This window comes from Panthera uncia, chromosome D2 (assembly GCF_023721935.1).
Source record: "Panthera uncia isolate 11264 chromosome D2, Puncia_PCG_1.0, whole genome shotgun sequence".
In the NCBI taxonomy this organism is placed as follows: Eukaryota; Metazoa; Chordata; class Mammalia; order Carnivora; family Felidae; genus Panthera; species Panthera uncia.
In genome coordinates this window covers 43,330,926-43,352,868 of record NC_064818.1, presented here as the reverse complement: position 1 = coordinate 43,352,868, position 21,943 = coordinate 43,330,926, and the positions used below count along the sequence as shown (strand labels likewise).

General features: G+C 55.3%; 1 protein-coding gene across 6 annotated transcripts in view; it reads right to left on the bottom strand.

The window, feature by feature from the left end:
* The window catches only part of LDB3 (LIM domain binding 3), a 62,957-nt gene that overhangs the window by 18,186 nt on the left and 22,828 nt on the right, over positions 1 to 21,943 (bottom strand). For 2 of the 6 annotated variants that reach the window (XM_049646284.1, XM_049646283.1), the window contains 4 exons: positions 20,304 to 20,473; positions 19,772 to 19,808; positions 7,383 to 7,565; positions 3,960 to 4,102 (listed from right to left, as the gene is read on the bottom strand). In XM_049646284.1, the coding sequence (XP_049502241.1) occupies positions 3,960 to 4,102; positions 7,383 to 7,565; positions 19,772 to 19,808; positions 20,304 to 20,473 (533 nt within the window). Of the gene's footprint in view, positions 1 to 3,959; positions 4,103 to 7,382; positions 7,566 to 12,895; positions 13,706 to 19,771; positions 19,809 to 20,303; positions 20,474 to 21,943 lie in introns of those variants that run through there. The other 4 variants (XM_049646286.1, XM_049646285.1, XM_049646287.1 and 1 more) reach the window with 3 other exon arrangements.

The window sequence follows — 21,943 nt, the reverse complement described above, 5'->3', positions numbered from 1 at the left end:
AGCCCAAATTTGAAATGCTGTCATCCTCTCTAACAACCTTGCATAACAGCCAAGTGCTCAGAGCAAGAGGGTCTCAAAGTGCTGGGGGCAGGGGTGATGAGGGGAACACCACCAGGGAGGGGGTGTGGGGAGAGGTGATCTAGAAGAACTTCAGAGCAGAGTCATTCCTCTCTAGTATATATAATGGGGTTCTGTGCAAGATTTTGTCCCCACTCCTCTCTCTCTCTTTTTTGTAAAGTGTGGGATCTCTGCTAAAAGGATTAAAAACAAAGCCCTAATCCTGTGCCACTGCACAGCCCTATGTGGCTAGTAATCACTTGAAATGAGGCTAGTCCAAATTGAGAAGTGCCAAGAACATAAAATACACACCAGATTTCAGGGCTTAGTACAAGCGAAGGATATAAAGTATCTCAATAATTTTATATTGAGTATATATTGAAATGATGCTTTGAATATACTGTTATATAAAATATGTTAAAACTGATTTCACCTGCTTCCTTTTCCTTTATTAGAAATGTGGCTAACAAGAAGATTTATTTTCATTGGGCAGTGCTGCCCTCAACAGAACAGCGGCTACCAAGTACTGACTGCTTCCACATGCCAGGCCCTTTACCTGCCCTACTGCATGTAATACTGCAATCCAAGGAGACAGATATTTTCTAGTCCATTTTACAGATGGGGAATGAAGCTTGGTGAGCCTAAGTGATTATGGCAAAGTTAGGGAGCTAGTGAACTACCTATCTCAAACTGGAGCTTGGGCAGTTGGACTCAACTCCAGATTCCCTGCTTAACCACCCCCTGGGCAGCAAAACAGGCTTTAGCACGCCGCTTCCAAATCGGGCCCTTGCCCACTTTTCCTGCTTCCCTCCGCCTGCCAGACGTTCCCCCCCCCCCCCCCCCCCCCACTCCGGAAGGCCTCCCAGACTCCCAGATCCAGCCTCCTTTTCTAAGCCCCCAAGAAAGTCTCCTCAGGTCAGAGGCACGCCAGAGTCTGGACCCCGGTGGGCCGCTCCCTTGCTCAGATATACGCCCACCCGGAGCTAGGGACCTTCCCTTCCCCCCCCAGGCTCGGGCCGGCAGCTTCCCCTCCACATCGGGTCCCCCCATTCCAGTGGGGTGAGGGTGAGAGCGCGAGCAGCAGCTGCTTCACAGTCCCCTTCCCTCTGCGCCCTTCCTCCTGGCTGGTCGCGTCACCCCAGACGTGCCAGGAGAGAGACTTGATATCCCATCTCCGAGCCCGGGGCTGTTGCTATTTCTGCTTGACGGAATTAAGCCCGTCTAAATTAGAAGGTGATATTTCACCTCTAATTGGCAAGTTCAAAAGGCCCCTATCGCACTCGGCGGCCTCGGGAATGTGTAATTAAACAAGGTGATTTCTGACTCATTCCAGGTCGGGCCTGGCTCCCCGCGAGCGCCGGCCCCCGCCCGGCCCTCAGGCCGACATGGCCTCCCCCGGCCCACGCGGGGCCCCTCCGCCCACGGTGAGGCCCGCCCGGCAGCCTCCTCGGCCCCAGGTGCTCCTGGGGAGCGGCCGCCCAGCCCCGGCGCCAGCGATAAGACCCGGGCTGCGAACGCCACCCTCGGCCCGGAGGAGCCCCGTGAGGAGCTGCGGCCGGACCGAGGTCGGCGAAGGACGGGAGCGGCTCGGGCCCGCTCTCCCCGGGCCTCCTGCCAGCAGCCCTGCCTCCCCCTTCCCTGCGGGCAGGCATGAGTTAACGTCTGCACCGCCTGGGAACGCCGCGGTGGGAGGCCCGCCGCCCCGGGGCTCCGGCCCGTCTCGTCCGCCTGGGCCCCAGCCCTGGAGCGAAGAGAGAGGCGCCGGGCGCGCCCAGGCAGCGCGCGCCCCCGGAGCCCTGCCGCCCCCTGGCGGGCCTGCGGAGGAGAGCCGGCGGCCGGGGCGGGGGCGCCAAAGCCCGGGGTCCGCCCCGGAAGGTGCTCGGGAGGACCCGCCTGGGAAGGGAGCCCGGACTGGGCCGGGACGGAAATGCGCTTCTTGCGCCGGGACAGAGCCGCACCTCCACCCGCCGCGGCTTAACCCAAACAACTCTCCACCCTCCCTCCGGTGGTCCCCGTCCCCGCAGGGCACCGCGTCCTCCAGCTCCCTCGGAGATTTTTCATCATTGCAACCAGCTCCGAGTTGCTCTCTAACCCTGTGGATTTTTAACCTCAGAACTGTGTGTCCCTGCCTCTGAAAGGACAGGGAAGGGCACCTCCTGTGGGTCAAGTACCCTTCATTTCTTCCCCAGAACAGGAGGTCTACATAGTTTCGCGCTCGTTTTCAGAGCGGGAAACCCAGGCTGCGGAGATGAAGCGCTTTGACTTCAGAGCAGCCCCACCCCCACCCCCCCCACAGGAACGTGCCTCATGCCCAAGCTGCTTCTACCACCGCCGCCGTCAGACTGCTTTCTAACCGGAAGGCTGATGAGGGCTCCTCGGCCCTGCGCATCAAGTCAAGCTCCCCAAAGCAAGGCCCTTTCTGTTCACTCTCTGTCTTACCTCCCCAGCTCTCCGGCTTCATTGAGGATCCTCTCTGGAGTCTCTCATTTTCCTTAACAGGATATGCTCCTGAGTCCAGACTTTGCTGTTCCTCTACCTCATGACTGCTGGACCAACTCCCTGTCTCTTGCAGGACACACGGGAGCCCCCTCCCTGTTCCCTTAGAGTTAGCTACCTGCTTCCCTAACAGGTCATTGGCTTCCTCACTCCATCGCTTTTACCATATGTGAAGATGGTTGTGTGTGTAACGATTTGGGAGCAGGGCAGAGAACAGTTTGTATACTACTGCAAGTGGAAAATGTCATTGTTGCTGTATTCAAGATGGCTGTACAGAGAAATATGTTGGAAGTACAATGCTTTAAATGAGAAACGTGTGCCCACCTAAAACCCTATCTCACCCACCCATGGAACTTGCACCAGGGTACCACTCTGGGAACCCTTGTGATCCATTACCCCGTGTGTTCAACCACCAGAGTGCACAGTTCACAGCCTCTCCCTCTCCATTTCTCACCCCCAACTGGAGTTCCTCACCAGTGTTCATTCATTCATTCATTTATTCCTTCATTCACTACCTTTGCTGAGCACCTCCTCTGTGTCGGGCCTGAGTCAGGTGCTGGGGATACAGTGAAGAAAATCTGCCACCGCCCTGCCCTCCTGGAGTTCAGAGTCAGAATCCAGCGGGAAGGATGGTGATGTCAGCCCTGGATGGCTGTAGTTGCCCAGAGCCCTCCTGTGGGCACATCCTATAGACCAGGGCACACAGGACCCTCCCCCAACCTGGGAAATTAGCTAAGGAGCCCTCAGGTTCACTCAGCAGGGGCAGGCAGGGGAAACTGAGGTGCAAGCCAGACTGAGAATTGCCCTCGGGCTCTGGGGAGCAGGCCAAACTTTGCTGAGGAAAGAGGGAAGTGGGATTGAGTCCTCATCCCTGTGAAGGGGCCCTGAGCAGTGATGAGAATGGGGACCAGAGCAATGGAACAGATAGTCAAGGGAGCTCAGCCACCAGGAGACCATTTTGTTGCTTATTATGTGTGCTCTCTGAGCCTCCATTGTCCTGCCTCAGCTGAGGAACCCAAAGACCAGACAGAATGAACAGTCTGCCCGGGGTCACTGGCCAAAGCCCATGGCATTTTCGTTATAGCTGCCTGTCTTCCAGCTTGAGCTAGACCCAGACTCTTGGGGAAACAAACTCCTTCCCTCTAAACCCTCTCATCCTTTACCTTGAGCCTGGAAATCCCCAGCCAGGAACCTTATCTGCCTAAGAGCCGGGAGGCTCCACCCCTGGCTGGTACCGCTCACCTGTCTCCCCAGGGCCAGAGGCAGGCTCCACAGGATGCTGGCCCACATTTGGGGGAAGAAGGGCTGAGCCTCATTAGCAGGACCTCACTGGCCACCATCCTTCTTGGGATGTGGCCTAGAAGCCACGTCCAGCCTAACAGCTTCCCCTCCAATCTGCCTCTCACCTGGCTGGTAGACAGAAGGCCGGATGCTGGCGGTGGTGACAACTCGGGGCTTGGGCGCAGGGGCAGCTGGGGCCTCACTGTATGAATGAGTGGCAGGTGCTGGAGAGGTCGCCTTGGCGGGACTGTAGGCAGAGGCCTGGGGCCTGGAACCAAGGGGGAGGAGTTAGCAGTAGAAGGACAGCCCCACCCAGGCCCTGAGGCCTGCAACCATGGCAGCCTGGTCTTCAGGAGCCTCTGTGAGGAGGAAACCTGACAGAAATGCTGGGGATTTGCCAGAGGCTGTGAAGGAAAGACTGTGGGGGTCTTAGAGGGGAGGAAGCTGCTCCTTGGGGGCTGAGTCTTCGTGAGTCTGGTTAGAGCCATATGGCCCATTGCTGGTGTCACCACCTTAGGAAAGAGGGAGGAAAACCACCAGCCAGACAGGAAAACAGACAGGAAACCCCTCACTTCCTGTGGAGAGACTACCAGGGTGAGGCTGGGGTTGGAGGGGCAGACGCAGGAGAGAGGAGACAGATGGAGGAGGTCAGAACTACCCCTCTCCCTCAACCTTCTGACCTCCTGGGGCACTTCACAGCCTCAGACCACTGGCCTCTTCATTCCCCTTTCTGCTGGTGCTGGAAGGAGCCGCCAAATCTCAGGTTTCTGGATAAGAGTGCTCCAGAGAAGTCTCATGGGAAGCCAGGAGACCAGCCCCCCAGTATGTGCACGCACGCACACACACACACACACACACACACACACAGGCTTCTCCTCTGCACAGCATTCCTGTTGCCCTCTCCCCACTGAGTAAGCTGCCAAGAGGTCTTAAAGCCTTTTCCCACTTGTGACCCAGGGACCATGGGACCAAAGGGATAGAGTGAAAGTGTCCCAGTTCGTTGCCCTCAGGAAATGCCGTACTTGGCCTTTTCCCTTGGAGAACTAAAGGCTCCAAGAACTGGAGTTAAGGGGCATGTTTGACTTTGTCTTATTCAGTGTTTCCCGATTTTGTTGTCAGTGAACAACTCCCCACCTTTTTTCATTTAAAGCTAAAGAACACCTTATTGAATACACCTTTGGTTTCTCCCTGCATCATTCAGATCCCGTTGGGGACCACATGTCCACACCCAGGGCAAATGGGTCATTGATGGGGATGCTAGAGAAGTGAGCCCCTGATAATATACCATCCTCCCCCAGTCCAAGGCTTCCTGCCTTCTTTCCAACTGTTCCCCACGGGCCCAAGTGCTGGGAAGAGTCATAGGATAAGGAAGTAATTTCTTCTCCAGAGCTCTGGGAGGGGGTGGCCTGGAGCTAAGGACCCACTGCCAAGCTCCTTAGTGGATTCAGAAGGGTGTGTAGTGCTGCTCAGACAGTATGGAGGTAGAATGAGCCTCAGACAGCCAGTATCCCAGACCTAGGGGGTGTGCAGACTTACCGGGCCAAGTTATCATGTTTCTGGTTGGGTGAAGCCATTGTCTCCCCTCCCTGGGCCTGTCTGCTTCTCTGATAAACCACAGTGGAGCAGGGGCCTCAATGGAGGAGAAAGAGGCAGTGTCGAAGGGGTGCCCAGCTTCCACTGCAGTGGGAGAAGGCTGAGGGTCAGTGGGGCTTAGCCAGACTCTCCCACCAGTGGAAGAAGATTTCCCAGCAGCCCAGGAGCTACAGGTCTTGTGTCCAGGGTTGGTGTTAGGGGAGGAATCAGAGGCTTATGACATCTAGCAAGGACTCTGAGGCCATTCCAAGAAAGGCTAAGGTGTCCATTTGCCCCCCACTGGCTTCCTCTAGCTCCATCCCAGCCTTGTGTAAGACAGGGAGGTAGCTGGTGTGATCCCTGGGTTCCTTCTGCTCCAGCCTGATGCTGGGAGCCCTCCAAGTATCTCTCCAACTTCCACCCAGGCCTCATCTCCCTTTGCAAGGCCGAGGAAGGAAGGGTTTGCCCTGTTGAGGGAGTCCTGAGGGCCCCAGGCCACTGAGGACACCGAGGCCTGAAGCATAGTGCTGGAGCTTGTCCTTGAGCAGGGCCCCAGCATCTAGAGCTTCTCCATCCAACTGGGGAGGCATCTTCCCACTTAACAACAGGGACGCTTCTTACCCTCTTCAAAGTTTCTTCTTGGTGCCCTTAGCTGAAGAGGTCCTGGTGTGTAGAGGGGGAGCAACTTGCTAAGTGACCCCAGGAAGCTGGAATAAAACAACCCCCGGAGGCCCAGACTGGGCTTACCCTTGAGGCTTGAGCTGGGCTGGGCAAAGGCTGGGCTTGACACCACCTAGGTCCTTGTGAAGCCTGGGAGTAGGGGTGCAGCACACAGGTCTGCAGGCTACTGTGCCCACCCTTTATCCTGTCTCAGGCTGTGCCAGGGACTTATGAACCCTGATCCAGAGAAGCATGTCCTTTCCAGCAAAACCCTGGGAGGGGAGCATGGGAAACTGAGAAAGCTGGCTGTGACCTCAAACATCAACTTGACAGCTCCATGAAGCCCAGAAAGAGCTGGGCCCGTCCAGCTATTACACTGCCTGGCCATTCCAGAGTGACTCATCCAGCCTACCCCCTGCACCTCCCCACACCTCCCTGCATCCTTTGCAAACTGCAACCCTCACCCACCCACTCCCACCATCTCCAGCCCTGCCTTTGCTGGGTATCCAGGAGGTCAGGTTGAAATGCAGTAACTCATAATACTCGAGAGAATTTTATGTGCTAAATGATTTATGTACACTTTTTCTGTCCCAACCCTAAAAAAATAGATGTTGCATTAAATATCTTAGCAGATGAGAAACCTAGCTTCAGAGAAATTAAGTCACTTTCTGTAGATTACAGACAGTAAGCGGTGGAGCAGAGAGTTACATCCCATGACATCGGGTGCCTCTGGAGTTAGCCTGCTCTCCATCAAGAGAAGAGAGGGTAAAGGAAGAGGGCAAGTTAGTGCTAAATATCTGCCCAAATCTGATCTACCTTACCTACCAAGGTCAATGCTACATCTGCTCCCTCCTCCAGAGAGCCTTTCTTGACTTCCCCGGACCACAAGGACAATTTTCATTCTCCCCCTTATTCTAGTTCCCGGAACAATGACTGTGCACGAAGTCTCTCTTTGTTATCTAATTGCATGCGTGCGTGCATGCATGTGTGTGTGTGTGTGTGTGTGTGTGTGTGTGTGAGAGAGAGAGAGAGAGAGAGAGAGAGAGAGACAGAGAGAGGCACTAGGGGGCCAGGCAGCGCATTCCAGTCTCTGTGCTGCACTGCACACAGTGTGCTCCCCTGCGGTGACTCCCAGTCTCCCCTTCACTCTCAGCACCAGACAGTGCTAGGTTTGGCTTTCCAAGGACCCTGGGGTCCTAACCACCTTTCACGGACTTTTCTGAGGGCTGGATACAGTTGCCAACAGGTGGACCCTGGTTGAGGACTTTCCTGCCTCCCTTCCCTGAGGTCAGGGTCGGCACATGTGGGCCCATTACCTTGGACTGTCCGCAGGGCTTGAGGCAGGGGCTACAGCAGAGGCGGTGGCAGCATGGGCAGTGGCTGCGGTCAAGGGTGGCGAGGCCGCACTGGGAGGGGCAGCAGCAGGCAGCTGGGCAGAAGCGGGCAGCAGCGGGGTGGTGGCCTGGCTGGTGCACACTGGAGCATGCTCAATAGGGGTGCTGATGAGGCGGGACCGAAAAAGACAACAGGTCAAGGGGGTCCTCTGTATGGGGATGGTGGCTGCAGCAGAGGCAGGCTGGGTGGAAATCACCATCCATTCTGTAAAACGAGCATGGTCTTCCGGTAGGTGTGTTTCCAGCCTCAGGGAAAGAGCCTCCCAGAACCCCAAGAGGGAAGGGCTCAGAGCTCTTGGAGGGCCACAAGAACATCAAAAATATTCTCAAGCCTGGTGAGTTTCCACACACACCACCATTTTTGTGGACTTCCTAATTTTGCTTTCTCTGTGTATATTATAAAAACACAATGTGGTGGAAAAGTAGATTGAAGTATCAGCCAAATTTCCTCCCCCATCCTGTTTTGCTTTTTCTTTTGCCCTTCCCCATTTAGTTAGAAGCATGCATTGCATTTGAGAAGGAATGATACAAGGCACAAAACAGAGGTAAGATATTTGCACATCAAGGGCCTAGTCTGTGGAGGACCCAGGGCACTGAAAGCATTTGGAAGAGGGATGAAAGCTACCTGCCAGGAAGATCAAGGTCATCTGAACCAGAAAGGAGGCAATGTGGAACGAGGGATTCAAGAATAGAGGTAGCTGTGCCCCTGTTCTGGATAAATCCTGGGGAAGTAGCAGGACCCCAGGGGCCCTCATGCCCATGGTGAAGGGGCAGGCCGACCCAAGACAGGCCAAAGATCCCCACGCCATCATCGAGGGCTTCCCATACCCCAGAGTGACATGGACATGGTCCTGAGTACCTGCACATCCTAGAAGCCTTGTAACTGGGAACAAGAGAGGTCACAGCTCTTCCAGTGTAGACCAGCGTATCCTCACGGGTTGGGAATATCCCAGCAGATGGCAGCACAGGCAGACCACGACCAAGGACCAAATGCCCACGTGCCCAAACCCCCCCCCCCCCCCCCCACGCCTTGACATCCTGTAAACGCTTCATCCCCAGAAACACTCCAGGCAAAAAAGAGCATCAGAGCCTGGGGTGATGGGATTAGATCTCTGCCATCTGCAAAGCAAGGCAGAGACTAAAATTTAAATTATAGGCAAGCAAAGAAATGCACATTCTTTGCTCATTGGGGTCTTTGGACTAAGATTTGTACTTGCTACAACAGCGGCAGGATATGCAGCGCCTGCGAGTGGAAATGACCTTGCCCGTCCTCTGTAATTCATTTATTGAACTCATACTACGTGCCAGGTATATGTCTTTAATTCCTCACAACAACCCTCTGATTATCGACTCTGCTTAATAGACGAGAGAATGGAGACTGAGAGAAATCAATCGCTCAACCTCCTGGAACTTATTGGCAGTGACAGAAGGATCTGAGTGAGGTGCCTTTGGATTTGAAGCCTTACCGGGTACTTCAAGTGGCCCCTGATGGAGGAAGAAAGACACTTCTCCTTGTGACTAGTCAAGTAGAATCTTTCCCCAACAAAACACACTCTTATTTGAAAAGAATTCAAATACTAATCTTCCCTCTGTGAGTGTTTACTGTATGCCAGGCCTTGTGCCAAACTGTACAAGCATCACTCCATTTGATCCTTTCAACCTCGCTGAACGTTTGGTATCATGATCCTCATTTTACCGATGAAGAACCTGAGATCCAGAGAGATTGAATCTCTGCTGAACATCACACAGCTGCCAAGGGGCAGAGAAGGGTGTGAGCCCTAATCACTACAAGGCTACTCAGTCTTCAGTATGAAGATGAATCGCCTGGGAATCTTGTTAAAACGCAGCTTCTAGTTCAGTAGGTCTGGGGCAGGCTGGGAGTCTACATGTCTAACAAGTTCCCAGGTGATGCTGCTGCTGCTGGTCGCCAGACCACACTTTGAGTAGCAAGGTGCTGCGGAGGTCTGTCCCAGGTAGCCATGCAAGTGGGCCATGAGCGGTTTACCAAAGCATTGCTGAAGTTCTCTCTTCCATCCAGCGAGGCGCGGGGGCAGAGAAGGGCATGAAACAGTGTGAAAGGGTTGGGGAAGAGAACCAGAGGCACGGCGAGGCTTTAGGTTGACTGTCCCATGAAAGGGAGTGCCATTCTTCTCCATTGACTGTGTGGGAAGCATTCAGGGTAGACAGAGCATTGGCCATGTCCTGTCCAGCCCTTTCGCAGCTCAGTGGTTCTGACAGAAAGCCTCAGGAAGCCCAGCTCTCAGGCCTGCGGCAATGCCATGAGACCACTCACCCACCCTCCATGAAAGAAGCTGATTTCCGGAAGCCATTGCCTGGGAAGGCTCCGGCCGACACAGGACACCTGGTCTCCTTTATTGGTTCTCCCTGACCCTGTTGCATGCTTCTAGTGGGCTTCTGGGAACTGAGGACACCACTCAGGACAAGAGTGATGAAAATATCTGGGCTAGAGACAATAAATACTCTGCAGGACAAATAGAAAGTCAGCTTTGCCTGTCTCTTTTGCTCCAATTCTCTGTCAGATCAGCTTACCTGGTGCTCTCCCCAGGCATAGCTCCAAATGAACACTGAATTCTGAGTTGGGGGGGGGGGCTGTGGGCCCTAGGAAAATTCATGATCTAGCATCCTATTTAGGGCCACTGTTGACAGACACCAAGCAGCCAGGGCCTAGGGGAAGTAGGAATGGCACTGAGGGAATCCTGAGGATCTCGGGTTCTTGTCCAGGTCAGCTCTGGCCTGAAGTTCCACAGGCCCCCAAAAACCCCAAGGAGAGTAGGGAACTTACTTGGCCCTGGCTGCGGCCCCAAAGAGAGTGCCCATGAGATCACTGCAGCCTGGTCTAGGATTCGACAGCTGCTTCCTGACTCGATCATAATCCACTTTAAATATCAAAGCAAAACCAAAGCAAACAACACGTACTCAAATGCTCACAGCTGTATGGGAAGTGTATGGCCAGAGGGAAAACACAGCCTGGCTACAGACCCCCATCAGCCCACATCTTCCCTCAATCTGGTCAGCATCAAGGAGAGCGTGCCAACCCCGTGCCCCTGCTCTGTTGTGATGGCTCTTGATGGAGAGAATGGCAGGACTTGGTTGATGTTCTTATTGATGGTGACGATATGTATGGCAAGGATGAGGATGGTCTTGGTGATGGTGCCAGGTCTTGGGTTTTTACAGTCATGGGCTCTGGTTGGAACTGTGGGTGATGGCGGAGGTGTGATTGATCGTGCTGGGGGGTGGTTGCCATTATTTAGGTGAGGATGCTATTTGTATTAGTTAAGAAAATGGGATATGAACACCTCTGGTGATTGCATGATGGGCAGAACACCAGTCAGGGGGCTGGTCTTGAAATGACTCACGCTGCCACTTATCTAGCTGGCATTCCATCTTGCAACCTAATGGCTAGTGCTCAGGGAAGCCCTGCCCATATCACTCTGCAGTGAGGCCACTGCACCACACAACTCCAGGGGCCCTGTTGTCATTGGAGTCTATGCTAACGACACCCCTCGAGAACAGTGTATGGCGATCCGCACAGACGGTAGTGTGAATGGGGCCTTACAGCCTTTGCTAGTTCCACGTTGCCTTCAGAATACAAAGTCCCCGAGGCTGGCATCCCAGCTCTGGACCACAAACCATAACATCCTCTGCATTCCTTCCATTCCAGCCAAAATGATTAAGTTGGGGTTCTGGGACACCCCTTCTTCTCCTCAGCACCCTTCCTCTCTGCTTAGCACCTGTCCATCCTTCTCTACCTGCCCTTGTCCTAATCCTAACTGCTCATGAAGCTCAAACATGCAAATACCTTCTTCCAGGAAGCTTTCTCTGACCCTCCACTTGGTCGGAGGGTGGGGGGTGCTCCTTATCTCTGGACCTCACATGACCAACCTTGCATCATGATTAGCCACTGCCCACATTGGTCCTTTCTGATTCCTTTGGCACCCACAGCAGTCAGGCATGGTGCCTTGACTAATGCCCACGGATGCTGAATGCCAGATGAGGAAATCTCTCCTATTTACTCTAGAGGGCTTTACGTAGACCCCTGGCCTGGGGCCACCCAATGTGCTTGTGCAGGGGCCTGGGGTCATTGGGAAGACACCAGGCAGGCTAGAAAACAAATAAGGACCTTCTAGGGCTTCAAGAGGGCTTCAATGGGCAGGGGCTGAAGACAGGGGTCTGTGAGGCTACCAGCTCTGACTAGTTGGCCCAGGTCCTCCACCAGCCTCAGGATACCCACTGCCTGGGACTTCTCTCTGTCTAGCAGCTCATGGCCACACAACCTACCCTTGGGCCTTAGAAGTCCTCAGTAAAAGGTCAGCTAAATATGGGTGTGCTACAGGATGCCTAGATGTAAGCAGAAGTCCACAACAACCCTCCCCTGTTGATCCCCCAGCCAGCCTGCCCTGCCTGGTCCTGGCCTTGGCCCTGGACTCAGACTGCTAGAGACAGGAAGAGATGGAGGCCAAAGTGGAACAGGCTGGTGGGGGATTTGGGGGAACATCTCAGTGTGGTTGACAGGATAGAGCTCTCTCCCTGGTCATCTCTTCCAGGTGGGATTGCCAAGTCCCTAGAGGCAGAAAGAAAGCCTGTGCCCAGGAAGTGGGAGACGGAGCAGGTCTCTGGCCCAGTCTACCAATGGGGGGTGGGGTGGGAGTGGGCGTGGTTTGAGGAATCCTGAGGGATGGACCTTGGCATCTGCCTTTACTTACTAAGTTCTGCTGGTCTCACACTTTCAGCCTGTGGTTCCCTCAATCAGAGGATAGGCCGATGGGTAGACAGGTGGGTGGGGGGACATGAGCCTGTCAGCTGGGCCCTTCCTGAATGGTCAGGACTAGAACAAGGCCACAGGTGGCTGGGGCTGACAGCAAGACCATGACAGGTCTTCCACACGCACCTGCCACCTGGGCAAGGCTCTGCCAAACACATCTTCCACCTCCTCTCCTCTCAGCCATGGCCTTGGCCCACCGAGGACTCCCAGCAATCCCCTTGTGAACTGCTCTTTAGTCCAGGCAAGTCCCTTTTCTCACTTCCTGGACCAGGGCTGAGCATGACAGCGCCTTCCTGGGAGAGGGGCTTGCAGCATGTTAGGGATGAGGATGATTTCTGATCAGTAGGGAGGGCTGGCTCAGCCTGCTGGTAGTGGCTGGGTGTTGGGGGGGGGGGAGGCAGGGGGCATTCCAGAATGCCCCCACCCCTACTGCCCTGTGGGAGGCTACGGACTCCCACCCACCATTCGGCCCACCTGAGCTCCACAGCCTGGGTGGGGCCCTCAAGTCAGGAGATGCACAGCAGGCAGAACTGCGCCGGGGTTCCAGCCCCAGCGGGCACTGCCCCTGCCCCTGCCCCTGCCCCTGCCCCTTTCCTGGTGGTGCCTGTCCTCTCCCCATCTTGGAATGTCCCTCTCGAGTGGTACGCACACAGGCACAGCATGACGGGGGCTGGTTTGATTCATTTTCAATCCTCTTTATTTCAGAACAAGCATGCTTATATGTACAGGAGAGAGAACTAGGGATCCAGCGCATACAGCACAGAGAGGAGAGCACACGCCCAATCTCACCACGGCCAGGAGGGGCCTCTGCCTCATCTACCCTGGGGTTTCCACTTACTCTGCACAGAGCCCTGCTCCAGGCTGCCCAGGTTCCAGAGAGCAGCGAGGGAGCGGGTGGGGCCAGGGGTTGGCCTCTTCCCGGGACCCTGATCTATAGGTGGCTTGTTCCAGGACAGCACTAGGCCAGGCTGCCTCTCCTAGCAGCTGAAGGGGATGGGAAATCAACCAGTGGCATGTTCTGTTTCCCTTGGTTCTGGGGCGTGATGCCAGCAAACCCTGCCACGTCCTCTCTGATCTATGGCTAAAGCCCTGGGCAGGGGAGCAGAGGCTGGGGCCACGTGGGGTTGGGGAGGATTGCACTCGGTGGGTGGCCAGGAGGGGGTGCAGTGCTGTGTGGGGCTGGGCCTCGGCCACCAGCTCTGGGGGAGCAGAGAGCAGAACTGCCACAGTTGGCTGTCAAAGGTGCCCCCCAGCACCCCTATACATTCTCAAGCATCACCATGGGGCTCACATGCCAGATCTGTGTGTGGGGGGTGGAAGGTGGGGGTCCAGCCTGAGAGGAGTGGGGGGATTCCAGATAGCCTCTTAGCTTTTAACATTAAGGATTTGGGCCGAAAGGCCATGGTGCCAGTTGCGCAATTTGGCAAAACGTGGGCTGTTACGTTCCGTTTCAAACCTTTCCCTGTGGCACAGAGAGAGAGACAGAGACAGAGACAGAAAGAAGAGAGGAGGAGAGAAAGGGGTTAGGGGATGTGTCCCATTCCCCTGTCTGACAGCTCGGGCAGGGGGCACGGGGCGGGCAGGAATTTGGTTTGGAGAGGCTTTGCCACCCATGGAGTACTTTCCAGATAGTCAGGACTGGTTTGGGGCAAGACCAGAGTCCTAAGGGCCAGGACTGAGGGACTGAAGTCCCTGAGCTAAGTGAGTAGGAAGCTATAGAGAAGGGGCCTGGCTAGTGGGCCTGAGGACAGGCTGGGCAAAGGCGGGGGGGTGGTCACTGGTTCTCCCTGGCCCGTGTGGTTAGGGCTGGGCAGGGCTGCTTTGGCTGTAGGCTCTCAGGACTGAACCAAATAGGCAGGTGGGCCTAGCATGGTCTCTGTCCCCAAGCTGGGCATCAAGAAAGAGGAACGCCTGTTCCCATGATGAGGTTTGGTGAGCAGACCGTTCACCTCCCTATGCTTCCCTGGCCTTTACCAAGCCTTCTCTGCCCCCAGAGAGAAGCCTTCAGATACACCAATTGCCCCCATCTGCCCAGGCCTGAGCACGGCCAGGCAGGAACATGTGTGCACACACATACTCACGAGACCACTGGCACACAGACAGAGGACCAGGACTTGCCAACACTTCCCATCAATAGGGCTTCTGGGGCCCACCCCACAGTCTGCTAAGTCGAGGGCATAGGACGAAATGGGCAAAGAGCAGCCAGAAACATAGGAATGGAGGAGAGGGCATGCCTGGGCCAGGCCAGTGCCACAGACGCCAGAATCCTACATCTTCCAGGCCGGAGGGGCCGCTAACATCCTCCAGACCAGAGGTGCAAATTGGTGGCTCAGGGGCCGCATCTAGCCACAAACGCAGTGTTTAGCCCAGATAGTATTTAAAACTCCTTTTAAAAATTAATTGCTACATCCAGACCATGGAATACCACTCAGTAATAAAAAGAAATGAATGAACTATGGTACACGTGACAGCTTGGATGAATCCCCAGGGAACTGGCCTGACTAAAGAAAGCCAATCCCACAAGGTCACAGGCTGTACAATTCCATATATATAACATTCTTGAAATGATAAAACTATAGAAATGGAGGACAGATAACAGATTAGTGGTCGCCACAGGTTAAGGAGAGGGTGCCCACGGTAGGGAGGTGGGTGTCGCTGTAAATGGGCAACAGGGGGAGATCCTTGGGGCGATGGAAATAGTCTGTGTTTGACTATACCAGTGTCAACAGCCTGGTTGTGATATTTTACTATAGTTTTGCAAAATGTTACCATTGGGGGATAAAGGGAACGTAGGATCTCTGTATATCATTTCTCACAACTACGTGCCCAAATCTGCAATTATCTAAAAATAAGTAGCTCAAGAAGTGAATTGCCAGCATATAAAAGCCAGGAAGACCCAGTTTAGGTCTCTAAAAACAGAGATGGGGCAATGCTGGTCTTACGTTTCCCCAGTAGCTCTGCATCCCCACATACACACCTTGCCCTCTTCCCACGTCTACATTACGAGGTAGACTCCCTCGCTACACCTCAAGTCCTGATATTGTGTCTCTGTAGAAGATTCTGTTAGACAAAACGGGCCCACTGCCAACATAGTTGAAAACCACTGTTCAGGACCAAACTTTCCTGATACCAAAGAAGAAACCAAGGCCCAGAGACATCATGCGAATGGCCTCAAACCGCACAGAAACTCAGCCGCAGAACTATGATCCACCTGCCAGGCATCTCCTGCTGCCTGCCTCTCTGAGGCTGGGGAGGGAGGGAGAGAAGGAAGAGAGCAGAAGCGGGGGCCCTGCCGATAGCACTACGCGTGGCAACAATCCACCATCCCATAGAGACCACCCAGGACACGGGTGTGACCAGTTTGCCCAGCCAGGCCCACAGGCTTTGTCATCAGTGCTCAGTGACGGGCTCAGAGACAGTCCTGGAGAGTCAGTGGACCCTAGTGAGCCTGCTCTGCTTGCAGCTGTTTGTAAATTCACAGCCTGCCAAAGAGAGGAGCAGGGAGAGGAAGGAAGAGATGGGGCAGAGAGGGAAGGGAGCTGGCAGAAGAGAATGGACGAGAAGAACTGGGACACCCCACAAGGGCTTCTCAGGGACACCCCAGGGGGGTCCTGGGTTCTCCAGGTGTGGTTTTCAAACTTGCTAGACAGGACACCCGGAATGAAAAATCCACAAAACTCAGGTAACTTTTGTTATCCTCACGAAGGTTCCATTGGAGGGAGGGCTCTGGGCTGTGCTGGCACCGGGAGACTCAGCCACAGGAGCTGGAACTGAGCTGGCTGTGCACAGGGAGGAAAGAGGACACTGAGGTGCCCAGGGAGGCCACAGGGACTACAGGGAGGAGCCAGTGAGCAGTGAGTCCCTGAGCTCTGTAGGAAGTAGGGGAGGGAGAAGAAAATGAACCACAGAAGGGTACACGATGGAGAAGGGACTTGGGAAGTTTTTACGCTGTTGGTGGAGGAGTGTGCAAGACAACCCTCGCCTTCAGCTCCTCTGTGAACTTGTCTCTCAGATCAACTGTGTTCCTTGACATCTGGGGTCTCAGAGAGGCACAGAGTTCTTTGCACAGGTGAACAGTGGGTAAATGCAGAAACTGCTCTTACAGGCAGTTGAGCACAAGGTGGGAGCCAGAGGATGTCTGGGTTTCACACCGGATTCCTCTGGGATGGTTACACCCAAGCAGCGGGAACCCCATGCCTCAAAGATTCAAGCTCTGCTTAGGACAAAGTGAGGCTTGCCCCCACTCCCATCCTCGTCAGGGCTGCCCAACGTGGAGCCGAACATCCGACCCCTGGAGTGCCTTCTCCAAGTCAGGGAGAAGCTTCTGTGACCTCTCTCAGATTAGAGGCTCGGCTTTTGGATGGAGGCACTGTTCGCGCTACTTCAGATGGAGGCCAGGAACCACAGTATTACCTGCACCCGTGCAGGAGCCGGCAGGGGGCTGCAGTCTAAGCCTGCCTGAAGAGTTTGCTGACATGCTGGGGTCTTTCCTGAGAGGGAAGCCAAGTCCACAGCAGGTGCCTGGGCTATTTAGGGACCTGGCCTGCCTCACCTGTAAGGATAGGGTCCTTGGAGATTAGGCTCTGCCTTGGGCTGGCCAGCACGTGGGCACTGGAACCTCAGAGAGAAGCTACCTGCTACCAGGTACTGGAGACACCCTGAGTGTCAGGAGCCAGGACCCCAAGAAGAGGGCAGGGCTCTGAGCGGCTCTGGGACTCTACAGCGTTCAGGGTTGGGGGCGGGGAGGCCTGGGAGGTGGAGCAGAGACAGGTGAGGGGAGAGTTTGCAGGGTCCTCGGACACACAGACTGCCACCTGCCCCCGAGGCCACCAGTGCCGCCACCTGGTACAGAACACCTGACACCATGGCATTCCCGCCTATCTCCCCACCACACGGCGACAGGAAGAAGAAAGCACCTTTGCACACGTACGAGCCTATAGAGGCTATCTGTCACCTTGGACAGGTTGCCAGGCCCCAGGGTTGGCAAACTCAGGTTCTGTGGGAGTCAGCTACATGGCAGCGGTGTGCAGTGAAGCCCACCCTGGGGAGGCAGCCTTCCTAAGAGACCTTAGGATTCCTTCCTGTCAGTGCTGCTAAATTGGGAGAAAGAGGAGGCCAGCTGCCCTCAGCCAACAAGATGGGTCAGCAGGGTCTCGGAGTGCAGCTTCCGACTTGGCAGTGGGGAAGGCTGGGATTGGGGCTTAGCCCCCTGGGGAGCAAGGACCCTGACCAGCTTGGACCCAGGGTGAGAACAAGCATGATCCCTTCTTCTCAGTGGGCCACTTGGGCAGCCCGGGGCCCGTGCTGTGACCAGTGGCCCCAGTCACTACTTCAGACTTTAATCACAAGCAGAATTGAACCACTGTGCCCACTACAAGCCTCACTCTCAGGTCCTCAGGCTGCTTGGAATTCAAATGAAAATGTCCACCCCCTCCTACGGCCGTAGGGGGAATGGGTTTTTGGGGGAAGGCTTTGAGGACAACTTTCCAGAAATTACAGTCAGGAAAAGGGAGAGGAGCAGAAGGCTTATGCCTTTCCAGTCCTGGGTTGTTGGGTGTCCCCAAAGCCTTCACCGCAGGGCCAGAGATCCCAGGGCAGAGGGCTGACAGCGATTCAGCCTGTGGGAGGAAGGGGAGCTGCTTTGAGCTGGGGGGTAGAATTGGGAGGGGTAGAATTGAGGGAGAAAGCAGGATGGAGCCTCTTGTTAGGCCCTCTTTCCAGATTTCCCTACAGAAACACCTGCAGTAGCTGAGGGAGAGGCTCTAAAACCTGCAGCAGAGTTCTCAAGACCCCAAGGTCCTATGCCTTCTGCTGGGGGCTGAGCCATGCTCCTGTGGGGTTAGGCCGTGGGGGGAAAGACGAGCCTGCCCTCATATCCACAGGACTGGGCAGAACAGTACCGAGGAGATGCTTCTAAAAGGAGGGAATGGCCCATGAGGACTGGAGACTGCCTTTAATACTGTCTTTTGTGTTCTCACTCAATAACTTTGCAGAGCCTGAAAATACTCCAGGGAAACACAAAAGACAGAAGTTCCACCTTCTAAATGGTGTCTGGTTAATGAGGTGTGAGCTCAGAGTGGTTGGTCACCAGAAGTGCTCCAGAGGAGACAGTCAGGGCCTGAAAGGCAGGGCTCTGTCTCATGGGAAGGAGAGAAAACACCCTGCTGGCTTCCTGATGGAAGGAACCTAGGGATGCTTAAGCTGTTTGCTGGGGGTGAGGGGTGGGGGGCTGTAAGACCCCTCTATCAGTGAGCTGCATTGCTCCCTGGGTGTATATGGGTGGCTTCAAGGAGGAAGGTGGAAAAAACAGAAACAGCACGCGGGAGCCACAGAGCACAGGAGCAGGACCGCTGAGGGCTCAGTCACACTTAAAATAGCTAGATACTAACTTTTGAGCTAAATCACACACCATCTCAGTTCAGGCTCTGTGTAGACACGTTGCAGGCATTGGAGGGTTAAGAACCGTTACTGGAACTGCATGCCATCGTTAGCAGGCCTGGGGGACCACACTTTAGGCTGGGGTGCCCCAGCCAAAAAGTGGAAGCAGCTTAGATTGGCAAAAACATAGGTTCAAAAATGAAATCTATATCAACTCTGAGCTGACCCAGAGCTCCACTCTCCACACGATCCTGTGATCACTACATGCTGATTAGCAAGTATAGAAAGCTTGGCCCCAGGTAAAAGAGCACCTCTGAGCCCCAGTCCCGTGCGGAGAGGCCGCCCATGGACGCACTGGCCCAAAGCAGACTCTCCCAAGAAGAGCATGCACAACATTTGCCGCCGGAAGTGGAAATACAATCCTCAGGGGCTCCATGCCTCACCATGGAAGGCCCAGCAGGTTCCAGTGGGTTCCAGGGCAGCGTGCCCCCCTCATGCCCAGGCTCATGAGCACCTGGCAGGATGCAGGTGGTAGGTTAGCAGTTGTGGTCCCAGGCCTGCCACTGGTGGGAGACCAGACCCTGAGCCACTTCGCCTTGCAGAAGCCTCTTCTCACGCCCAGGCTTGTCCTTCCTAGCAGAGCTATTGTGCTTTGAGCGATTTATGGAACTACTACATTAGCATAGGTCTGGACAGGTGGATCCCGAGGTCAGATGCCCATGCCCAGCACAGCCCTCCCCGTGCCTGCTTTCCAGTGCCTAGCCTCCAGACTCACAGGGGACAGACCCTGAGATGAGTGGGGAAGGCAAGGCAGCCGGCCCGGTGCCCTCACAGGGAGAGATGCCCTCATTCTCAACAGCCCAGCAAAGGCCAAAGCAGCCCTGCCTCTGCCCAGGGACAGAGCCAGGAGAGCCCAGAATCCTTACTCCTGCAGCCTGGGCCCAGGGGTTAGAGACAGCTCCAGGCACCTACCTCAGTGACCTGGGACGAAGGCCCCAAGCCAGCATCTGCTGGGGCCCTTTAGTGGCCAGGAGCTTCCAAATACATGAACTTGAGAGGTTCCTTCCATGATTCATGTGACCTAGGGGCTGCCTGGGGAGGGATTGGGTTAGGAGGGACAAGGCCACTGAGCCTGAGTCCAGGCACTTACCTTGACCTTCGCAAAGCTTCTTCGTCAGGATCTTGCACTGTGGGTAGAAAATTGCTGATCAGGAGGAATCATAGGAAACATAGGAAGAAAACCCTCCAGAGCTATGGACATTGAGTCCCCTCCAATAACAGAACAATTTACTGCCCCCAGCCTGAAAATGGTGGCAGGGAAATGCTGTGTGCTGGGCAGAGGGCAGGGGGAGAAGGGGGACACAGAGGAAAGGGTACAGTTGGGAGGGAGACCTCTGAGGTCCTCTTATCCCAGATCTGGGCCATCATTTTGCCCACAAGCCACCTGGCACACGTATGGCCTAATGTTGGAGTCAGGGAGCTGGGCAGAAGGCCGGTGTCACTCGGTAACCTGCCCCGAGGGGCCCAGAGGGGCTCAGCACATCGCTAGCTCTCTGTGGAAAGCAGCTCATCTTCAAGGGTCAGGGGGCTTGACTCCCTGGCTTCTGTGGGCCTTAGGACTGTGGGACAGGCCCCTCAGGGCCCCTCAGCATCTCTCGTGCTCCACCCCCGGCCTCACTTACTGTATTCCGTCCCAGTCATCTGGGCCAGGATGCGGAAGGAGCGAGACTGCAGGTTGGAGGAGCGGCGGGCCCACTCATCAGCCTCATCTTCTGGCTTGTTCTGGTTCTTAATCACCGCCTGGTACACGGGAGAGGCGCTGTCCACCGTAAGGTCTTTAATAGGAAGGCTCCTGCAAGGCAGAAAGAGGCCATGAGTGAGGGCTAGGCTGGAACCCTGCTCCTGTCCTCCCACTACCCCCATGGCTCATCTGCTCGCACCCCCACACCCAGCACACCGGTTGGTGGCCCTTACTTGCCTCAACCCCCCCTCCCCCATGCCCTTTACCCACTGCCATCTGAAAGCCTGAGACAAGGGCTTGGCCTGGGTCCTCAGTGCTCAGGGTGGCCAAAGCGAGACGGTGATTCCTCTGAGATCCCTCTTGGCAAACCTCTGCCCCACCCCGGGCTAACCCCAGGCACAGGCCTGAAGACCCATCCACATCCCAGGCCCCACCCCCTTGGGATCTCCTTTAAGGAAAGAGGAGGCAGAATAGGTCTTTTGAAATAATTTCAACCTCCCTGAACAGCTCCTGAGTTTGGGGCAGGGTGACAACAGACCATTCGGGGGACTCAGGTTTCTTCAGGGTCAGTTCCTTGTCCTCCTTGTACCTTTGGACCCCAACAGCGAGCCCCCAATGCCAAACCTGCCCTAAAAGTGGACTGGGGACTTCTGCTCAGCAAAAACGGGCAGGCTTGGTGGAGAGGTGGTGTGAGAAACAAGGCAACCAGGCTTGTGTGGTCTGGAACTGCCCGCAGACGGGGGAGGCAGTGTGGTTCTGGCCTGGGGTCCTGGGGGAAGATCTAAAGGAAGGATCACTCTTCCTCTGCTCCAGGGCAGTGCAGCCTTTGGAGGGGAACCTGGTGACCTTCCTTCAGACTCCCAGTGTCTTGCACACAGCAGGTGCTCAAAACTTACTTAAATGAATGAATCCTACAGCAGAGCCACAAGGGACCACAGAATCTCTTGGGTCCAGTGCCTCCTAGCCTTAACCAGACTGCAAGGCAGGTTGTGGGGTACCCACTCACCCTGGCCGGCAAGAGCTGGAGGGTTCTGGACCCTCCAACCTACCCTCCGAGGGAGGGTCCAACATGCCCTCCCAGGAATCAGGGTGGACTTGGGACGAGTTCTCAGCCAGCACAGCCTGGCTCTCTACCCTATGGACCAGTGGCCCAGCACTCTCCTCTTACAGATGCTGAGACTGAGGTCCAGAGCGGCTGACCAGCTAGCTCCAGGTGTAGGGGCCTTGCTGAGTCAGAACTCAAGCTTTCTGGGTCCCCATCCACTGTCCTTTCCATCAAACTGCAGTGATGTGGGCTCAGAAAGGCCACTTCTGCCCACTTCCCTTGTGCACCCCAGATGCTCCATGCCTGGAAACATGGCCCAGCTCAGACACTTACTCTGTCCACTGCCTCTGCCTGCCTTCCAGAGGGCCAGCTGGCTAGGAGAGGGACCTCTCCAGTGCCCATGTCTTCTAGCCTCTCTGCAAGGAGCTAAATGCAAGCATTGGCCTGCTTTCCTAGGCTTGGTCCCCAGTGTCTGGCTCAGAGAATGCTCTGAGAGCAGAGAGGAGGAAGGTGATGAAAGGTGGCCAAGACTGGGT